This window comes from Pygoscelis adeliae, unplaced genomic scaffold, assembly GCF_000699105.1.
Source record: "Pygoscelis adeliae isolate BGI_AS28 unplaced genomic scaffold, ASM69910v1 Scaffold51, whole genome shotgun sequence".
NCBI classification, from domain to species: domain Eukaryota; kingdom Metazoa; phylum Chordata; class Aves; order Sphenisciformes; family Spheniscidae; genus Pygoscelis; species Pygoscelis adeliae.
Window position 1 is genome coordinate 479,756 of NW_008824007.1, and position 10,094 is coordinate 489,849.

Consider the following 10,094-nt stretch of genomic DNA (forward strand, 5'->3'; position numbering starts at 1 on the left):
CTGCTTCACCCCAGAACAGACTATGGCCTCATGGCCACAAAACTCTTAGCTGTAAGTTTGACTCCCGTCAAGTAGATGATGTTGTTTAGCCCAACGCCAACTTTTCCAAGCCAAATGCTCTATCTCATGGGCTACGACTGACACTCCTCATTTTTAAAGCAAGCTTTTGCTACAGTGTTTTGTACATACCCAATTTCATAGTCATGCATAAAGTCAGATTTGTCTTCTGCAACTCATTCCACAAATACTGCTTTAGCAAAATCTTCTGCACGTACTCTGAGTATGCCTGCTGCACCAAATCTTTAGGAGCATTAGAAAACAGTCTATGCCCAACTAGGGTCCAGGAACAAGGCATCCTTGAGCAATCACAAAACCGCCTTTTCAAGATTGGACCAGGAGTTGGAGGCATACACAGAGCCACAGCTTCGGGCATGTAGAAAAGCTTTATATCTTAAGATAAGTAACTCAAAGTTAGCAGGCAGATCAAGACAAGTTTTGAGGCGTGCCGTTAGGACTTCGGCAGAATTTCTCCACGCAACTCTAAGATTTGGTGCTCCATCTTGCCCATCTCCTCCAAGCAAAAGGCAGAAAACTGGCCAACAGTGGAGAATTCATACTGTGGCACACACAACCCATGAGAAGCCCCCAACAGTTGTCCCAGCTCTAGCGTTAGCATGCTTTCATGATTTGTATGTGATTTGTTCTGGGTGTTCTCTCAATCTTGTTGTTCTCGTAAAGAGAAGCATAAGGGCCATGTATATGAACTGACACTCCCCCTCTGTTTTAGTGTCCTGAATAGTTCCGATTATCTTATTTCACTGAAACTTTCAATTTTCTGGTCTCGGTGAATCTGCAAGTTTTCCTTCTTGTTGTGCTTAGACTTGATGTCTTGTCTGCCTATCCAAGCTTCCTTTGTGATTTCGATTATATATTTCATCCTTTATTTCTTGCCCTAAACTGTCACTTGCTTACCCTCCACTTGAGTGACATTCAGTATGCAGTAGGAGTTACAAAAGCTCTTTTTGTGATGTCTGCTGAAATCTAGAATGAGAACTGACACTAGCAAGAACAACACGTAAACAATTAATATCCCTTTCTGAGGTACATAAAATATACACGTGACTATTTCTGGATTTTACTGTATCAGTAATGTTCAAAATTGGGTACAGACTACACACAAATAGGTTTCTAAATAATGTTTTTTAGTTTTCGTATTAGGTTTTATGCCCATCTTTTTATGCCTTCAGTGGTTTTGCTATGGTAATTGTCTATTCCTTAGCTAGTACCTGTTCACATACATCATACAGTGCAAACTGCAGGACTGCAAAAGGTCCTATTGTGATTTGCTCTCTGTTTTCTAGAGAAAGTGATTATAAATATTTTATCTAATAAGGTCCTAAATATCTTATCAGGTGATTGAATGTTGAAAAGCAATCGTTCTTCTGACATTGTGCTTCCCCAAACAGTTGTTGTTTTTGTCAGATCATGTTTTTATTGGTTTAAAGTATGAATTAAGCTTCCCCAACACAAATCCTTTCATCTATGACTATAAATGCACTGTTAAAAAACCAATTTAAGCCAGTGTAAAGTATAACCATATCCATCCACGTCCTCTGTGTTTCATTTTACACTAACTCTTCCTATCCTCATCTTCTCAACTCTCTCTCTGGAGCTCACGAGTGGTTTAAATAATTTGCACCTTGCCAGATATTTTATCATGAGATTTACTAATCGCCTTATAAACAGCTAATTAAATACTGTAAGCAACCATGATCAGTGTTTGCAGATGAAAAAACAGAGGTACTGAAATTAAGTGACTTGAGGTCTATTGCAAAGCTACGTCACACACTTCCAGATTTTTAATCCTGCATTTTAGGACTGCAGCTATTTCATCCCTATCCCCTCCCTTCGATGCATTCAGGAGACAAGATAAAAGCATATTCATGCCATCAGGCTCTTACTGAGTATACAATTCTGTAAAACAAACAAAACCCAAACAAACACCACAACCAAAAAAACCCCAACCAAAACCCACCCCCCCGCAACGGTACCTGGTTGAATTAGCATATTTTCATCATAATTTTCTATGAAAACTTACTTAATATCATCATAATGAGGTCTATTGCAAAGCTACGTCACACACTTCCAGATTTTTAATCCTGCATTTTAGGACTGCAGCTATTTCATCCCTATCCCCTCCCTTCGATGCATTCAGGAGACAAGATAAAAGCATATTCATGCCATCAGGCTCTTACTGAGTATACAATTCTGTAAAACAAACAAAACCCAAACAAACACCACAACCAAAAAAACCCCAACCAAAACCCACCCCCCCCAACGGTACCTGGTTGAATTAGCATATTTTCATCATAATTTTCTATGAAAACTTACTTAATATCATCATAACGCCTCCATACATTTGGCATTTTTCAAAAGTTGCACTTTTTTGCAGAAACTAATAGGAGGCTTTTGAGAATGGAAGACCGGCCTCCTCACTCTCCTTCTGACCCTGACATGGCATCTTGCAGAAATTAAATCATCTTAGAGGAAAACCGGACAATTGTTGACCGACCGAGGACAAGGGTTCGGATTACCATGGTATCGCTTTGTAAGTCATGCCTTCTAATTCTGGTACTGGAAATACGAATCAAAACTGCATTGTTAATAATGTAAATAACGGCACAAAGTAGTCTTTGTCATTGCTCACAGTATCACAAAGCAGAAGCAAGGCATTAAACTGCTTAAAAATGCATAGGCTGAGAAAGTTAAGTACAGTTGCTAATGGTGGTGTTATCAAATAATTTTTAAAGCCACAGGAGGCTACAAACCAGAAGTCAAAGCTCAGCCACCACCTGCATATCTAATTCTTTTGTTTTCTACTGTCCTTATTAATTTCTCTGCTCACAAATGCGGACTTGCAGTCAAGCACTAAAACATACAATCTTTCAAACAAAGCTGGCTCACGGCCTTCCATCATCTGTGCTTTCCTGATACAAAGGTAGGTAAATACCTTGGATATCAAGATCAAAACATACATCACCTTCCAGCAAGAGAGGTGAACTTAATTTTCAGAATCGTGTATGAGCGTTTTTCTTGACAATCCTCATCTGCTGAAATGAACTGGGAAGCCGCAGTCCTTATGCCTTTACAAATGTTAAAATACTATACCCTTGTAATAAGTCCCATAAATAATTTTACACGTGAATAGTCTTGTTGCATCCTACTAATTAACGTCCTCACCAATTTCAATGGAATGGCTCACACGTTTATGCTTGCATGCCAGTACCGCTGAAATCCATTCAGCTTTCATATCTTCGGCTATTTTCATGCTTACAGTTTTGCAGCCTGTTCTACTTCAGAGTAGATTAGTAGGATTTGCCTGGGTTTTATATTACTTTTTCCACATTCAAAGACTCATTGGTAATTTGGCAAAATAGGTTATATTAAGTTTTCCAAAAAAATATCCAGACTACAAAGGAAAAATGGAAGTGAAACCCGTTTGGATAATTAAAACACGCTTGCCAATGTTTTGATAAGGTCACTGGGAGCTAGGACAAGTGATAGGATCAGGACACAAGAAGTTTTTTGGAAACAGACTCATCTGTGTGTGAAATGCAATAGGAAACGCTTATAGGAGGTTTAAGAGACACCAGGCTGTGGGCACTGTATCCTCACAAAATCCATTTGTATACCTTTCAGACAAGTCTGAGAAATAGAATAACATAAAAAGCTATTGTCCATGTCCTGTGAAAAATGAAATTCACTGGACCAGATACCACAACTTCCTTAAAATAATACAGCCCTTCATCACTTCTGCACTTGGATCTTTGTCATGACTTTCAAGTCATAAACTGCTTGAACTGTTAACTCCGCTGTTGCTTTTCTACATTTAAAGGCAGTCAGAACAGCAATCACCTACTACATGCTGTCTGTAACTTCTCCTTAGCTGACGCACTTAGTTCAGTTCAGCCTGTATGTGGCTGGAAGTTTTCTGAGCAGCCCAAAGACTGGAAGGAATTCACCAGTAAGAAAACAGCTTTGGCATCTGAAAAAGTGTTTCTGAATGGTAATATATCCACAGCTCCAAGTTTTCAGCATGCAGTACAAATTAACAACATATATTGTAAGTCTTTTATTCAGCATCAAAAATGAAATGCATGTTTCCAGTACTGGTTACCATGTCTTCATTTCATTGGGCACCTGGTAGCATGAGATACAATGTTATAGGTAACAACTGTCACCTGCCAAGTTTTTCTTTCTTTTTTTTTTTTTTTAAATTGTCAGTAAAGATTTATTATATTATGCTTTACTTCGATTAAAAAAAAATATCAAAAGTTCTGTTGAGGTATGTCGATATGCTTTGACCAAAAGAGACAGTGTAAAAGAAAATAAATCTACTGCCAGCTCAGTGGATATTTCTTACTGTTTCTAAATGGATGCTGGGGATGCAGCTATTACCTATGAAACTTCAATGCCTACAGTGATTCTGAAGACATTAAACTTTGTTTGCTGTTTTAATCATTTTGTCAATAAATGTACACCAGAGTATAATCGCCCCTTGATACAAGTATGCAATTAGTATTAGTACTAATGGATACTATGCATGAAAACAGAAAAAAGTATGCGCTTCTGTAATCCTTAACGGCCATACATGAAGCAGCTTAATCATGGCAGCAACACAGTAAGATAAAAAAAAGTAATCATCACAGGTAAAGAATTTAACACAGGCCAACTCATCACACAACTTAGACACTGTTTTCCTTGCCTGATAAAACAAATGACTGGGAAACCAATACTGAGAAGAGTTAGATAAATAAATAGAATTATAGTTCAATAGTGAGTTGATCTTGTTCATGATGTTCCCATGCACTACTTTTAAGCACACCATTACAGCAATTGCTTTAATTACACTGCAGGATTATATACTGTGTAAATACATTAGAAGGACCATTGATAAACCAAACAAATAAGCAAGTTTCTTATTGCAGATTGATAGAAATAACGAGGTTGTTTCCCAATTCACTTGCAAAGGAAAATTCATAAACAATCTTAGTTTTATACAGACAGACATTTTAAAATATCAGTCTTGCTACTGTGGATCTTTTTTTTTTTCCTTGCAAAAGTAAATTTGTAAAAGTACATTTGCAACTACATTAGAGCACAAGGTATATTGTTCAAAACGTACACATGGGCAGGTTTACTTACAGTGAGTTCTCAGAAATTTAGACTGGCTGCCTTTCTGGGGTGATTGTCTCAACCGTCATGCTTTATTCCTTTTTGATCTATTCACATTGCAAGTTTCATTTTGCCTTAAGTAGGTTTTAGATCAGCCTTGACACTCAGATAGCTCTTGCCTTCAGTAAAAGGTAAACTTCATTATCAGTATGTTTTCTATGATATATGTATAAAAGCATATATACATTATATACTCATCTACCTATCATCAAGGTGTCTTATCTGATCCCATTATACTGTGGGATTTCTTTGTTCCTACATATATTCTAAAAATGAAGGAGCACTGATTTTTAAGTTAGAAGTTCGTAGATGGGAAGGAGAGAGGCAAGTGGGAGAGGGGAATCTGCCATGGGTATTTCCACAAAGTATCTGCAAGTGGAATTATTGAAAGAGCTTTGAAAACTGTGTAAATTAAATGTTTGACAAAAGATCAAACACCTGCTCATCCAGCTGAAGAATGCACTGGAAATGTATCCCTTACGTTAATTTCTGTAGGACAAAAATTACTTGGTATAGTCTTCAGTGCCACTTCCCATGCTCACCATTCATCCCTCTGAAGGAAGAAAGCACTGATTTTTTTTTTTTTTTTAAAGATTAAATTAACAAATTAGTTTGCAAGATTTTGCATCACAAGCAAAATACTGTCCTGTCCTTCTGTATCTCCCACTGGAACAGAGTGTTAACATAACTGCATAAAACTTGTTCTAGCAATATTTTTAAATACAACTCTGCTTAAAGTGAGAAAAATGTTTTGTCATTTACTTGACAAAGTCTCCAATTCTGTGCACTGACAGATCCCCGAAGTGCAACTGAAATATAAACTGCCATAGCGCAGTGCATGCTTGCAGGGGAGGCAGAATTATACTAGTTCCACATAATTGCTTAATCAGATACGTGCTGACGTACTGCTCAATTCATTTTAAGTTGTGCAATGGAGCAAACTCCTACCTGATACTACAAACAGCTGGGATAACACGCCTGCCGATCCAATTCAAAGTATTGGTGACTAACACCTGCATTCTTAGCTACTCACATCAGAGGCTGTCACAGCAACAGCCGCTTTTTAAGCTCTGGGTTAGGAACATGCCTATGCTGCTGTTACTTCTCACGTGAAGCCAAGAAGTACTTTCTAAGATTGGTTCTCCAGAAATTGAGATAATGTTCTGAGCACTAACCCTAATTTTATAGCAACTGAAGAGGAGAGGTTTGTTTAACTATGATCAGGCATGAGGAACTATTTACAACATAAATGAAAAAAACTACACAGTCTCACCGTTCTCCACCAGCATTGTTTATAGAAAGTTTAATACCGAAATGAAGCCGAACCATAGAGCTGTCATCGCACAACTCAATGAACATTAACAGATACGTAAGGAAAAAAAAGTCACTGGCTACACGCTGGGGACTATATTGTAGGCACACCACAGAATGTAAGTCAGTGACCCCCTTGATAGCAGAACAAACACACAGATTAATGCATACTGCAAAGGAAGGGTGACTACATCAATAGGTTACTGATTCAGACCATGAACTTTATCTCAAAATGTTGCATTTAACTTTTAAATAAGGTTTAGGAGAACTTGTAACATTTTGCTCACTGACACAGCTATATTTTATTAAGGACAAAAATGGGTTAGTCTATAAAAATTAAATTATAGTCCTTTGACTGTATCTAGTCAAGAGGAAACACTCTAATTATGAGATTGTGCTGTCAAATAAATGCAAATTCACATCTTTCATATTCTGGGTTAAAAATTCAAACTCAAGTCTACTATAAATTAAAATCAATATTTGAAACATTTCAGCTTTCAGTGATAAGCAACAACCAAAAGAATCAAGTTATGAAATATACTGGTAGAAGTAGAATGAATTATTAAATAAAACTTGGAAGAATAAGGCATTTATATGACACACATTTAAATATCAATTAGGAAAAAAACCAATAAAGGATGATGAACTGAATCATTTTTGTTTTACAACCAATCCTCTCTAGAAGTGACCGAGGGTAACAATGAAACTAAGCTTGCAATGTAAATTTCACTCAATTTGGAATAGTTAGGTTAAAAATTTAAATTGATTCACTAGCTGAAATTTATAATCTCTAAGCTTAAAGTGAGTAAGAACTGCATTTATAGAAGTAAATTAAATAAAATAGAACAGTGGTGCCTGCTATGCACAGCATGCTAGTTACCTCCTAAAGGGAAAATCCAAGGATCTGCTCAGAGACAATATAAAATTGCACAGAAAAAAACCCTCACCCAGAAGTTTCTTTTAAGAGCTCCTTATTTAGTATATTGCAAACCAACTTCTTCACAGGAGTAAGGACAAGTTATGCATCAATGTATGTCTAAAATCTATTAAAACAGTTCCAGTTTGCATTTTCAACGTGCCACAGTCACACTGGCCAGACCGCAGTCTTGCCTGCTAGTCTGAGAAAAGATGCACAGCTGACTATCCCATCCTACCCAGGCAGCACACAAGTGGCTGTCTCATAACACGTCCGCAGGGGTGCGCGTGCACGCGTGCAAGCCCACTTATCCAGAAGAGTTGCACTTTCATCTGTGAGGTGTTTACTTGACCGAAAACACTTCTCCAACCTTCACTTGAAGGAAAGATTACAGATACGTTTCTGGAAGGCTGATACAGTCGGAGGTTGTACTGAAATGAAAATGTGAAGGAACCAGGGAAGATATTTAAAAAAAAAACCAACAAACAAGCAACACCAAACAACTGTTAAGAATGAGAACTGACTTTTTTGTCTGTGTCTATATACCATGTTGATTGCCCTTTGAATCACCACAGCATCCATTCAAACCTATTAAAATACTATAGAAGCTGTGGTGTGCAGAGAGCAAAGCCTTCAAACGTTCAGAGATACTCGGACTTTAAAAGTACCTTGCAAGCAAGCTGTAAGTATCTCCCATCCCCACCACCCTTTCCAAGTAAATTTGAAATAAAATACTCCAATAACACATAGCTTGAAAGAGACTAATCTTCCTTTAAACATATAGCTTTCTTCTCTCTACACTGGAGAGCTGCTAAATATTTTACAGAAATAGAGTCACTGGATGGTGTTACCCAGGACGAAACAAAAGTGGCAGCATTTCAGCTACTGTTGACAGGTAACAACAATTCTTACTATTTTTCTATAATTCCTAATGTAGTGATCTGAAACTACCGGCACAAGCAGAACCAGCCGATTGAGAAGCACTTTGAAAATACTACTGAATAGTTTCCTAATGCAAAGACCCAATGTTACCGTTCAAGATGGATGGCTGCACACATTTGCTAGGTAGAGGAGGATTTTGCTGTTACCGAAGGACTTGCTGAGAAAGGACAGACTACAGCTTGATTTATATTAACAGCATAACAACAGTCCTTTACATCAGTAAACTCCATGCTCTAAAGCGTTGCCCTCAGTTGCAAGATGCGCAGCCCCAGAGAGCAGCTTCCCCTTTAATCAGGGTTCTGAAGTCCCAGCCTGCCTTCTCCTTGAGCCTACCGCTTGGTACAGAGGTCACATCTGTGTTGAGGCACACCACTGAGCTGCTGCTAGCTTGCCCTTTTTAATGCCCAGCGCCTTAACGGCTGTCTGCAGCAAGAGCAGGATGCTGCACGAACTCCAACTCCCACAAACACGCTTCCTTGCCACCCCACCCCGCCCTCAAGTCCCTAATAAAGCTGTAGTCTTCTACTCACTCAACGTGGTGGTCTACACACCGAGACAGTTCTCTCTAAATCTCAAATGCCTTCCATGATGCTGAATAAAAAAAAGCAATTTATAGACAATTGTCAAAAGGCAACAGAGGCGAGAAGCAGAATCACAGCTAGCTCCCTCTTGAACACATTTATCTCCAAATATGCTAACTTAATATTAGTTACAGTAAGGGAAAAGCCCCCTTAGACTTAGAAAATGAATATGGCAAATATATCCATTTGTGCCCTCCTCTCCCCCCAACTCCCCAAAATGTTGTTTTTATCCCTCTCCCCCTTTTGCTTGATGTTTTCTTCTATGGATGAAAGCAAAGATGACTACACTTTCCTTCCCTTAAGATGAACCTTCAGAGTATACGAATTGCTAGAGTAAATAAAAGAAAGGAGGGAATTACTAATTTAATGCTCTTCCATCTCTTGGGGAAAAAGCCCATGTAATTAACTGTAATGAGATTAAACTAACTTGTTATTAATTTCCCAGTGCTGGGAAACTAAATCTGCGACCCATAAGACTGTGTATTAACAGCTTTATCAACATTTGGCCTGCATCCTTCAGTTTTCACACCAGTTTTAAAGGAAAATGATTAACTTCATTGAGTTGCAAAGTCACTCAGAAGTATAAGAAATTGAACCTGGTCCCTTTAGGTAGGAATGCCAGATTCATCTGTAGGTGAAGACTGTGAATGGGTGGAGCCAAAACCAACAAATGCCATCCAACACAAATAAACAGAAGTATAATTACTGAATTCTTACCAAAACTTTTTTCCATTACTTCTTTCTGACACATATCTTGAACATTCACCGTACAATTCACGATGAACTCTGGAGCAGAGCAGTCATTATTTAGCTGGAACTCCTCACACTGGTAGCACTGTATTTGCAAACCCAAACCTGGAACAGACAGAATTTTGCTCAGAATAATAATGGTAATACTATTAAAAAACCAAACAATCAATCAACACGTGCCAGAAATCGTCCTTATCTTTCCCTCTTCGCATTGTGCTGTTCGTAACTACACAGCAGCCCAGCCAAAGTACGACTTTGACAAAAACAACGTAAAAACCCGTGTCTCCCACTTAGCTGAGGCTATGCCTTATGTGCTCAGCACCTGGTTAGGAAGCTGGCTCCTTTCCGCGGGGACTCCG

At 38.3% G+C, this 10,094-nt stretch overlaps 1 protein-coding gene across 1 annotated transcript in view; it reads right to left on the bottom strand.

The window, feature by feature from the left end:
* LYPD1 (LY6/PLAUR domain containing 1) overlaps positions 1 to 9,947 on the bottom strand; it is a 15,077-nt gene extending 5,130 nt beyond the window's left edge. The window contains exons 1-2 of the mRNA XM_009325846.1: positions 9,899 to 9,947; positions 9,703 to 9,840 (exon numbers count right to left, since the gene is read on the bottom strand). Of these exons, the coding sequence (XP_009324121.1) occupies positions 9,703 to 9,840; positions 9,899 to 9,947 (187 nt within the window). The remainder of the gene's footprint in view (positions 1 to 9,702; positions 9,841 to 9,898) is intronic.
* Positions 9,948 to 10,094: the final 147 nt, after the last annotated feature.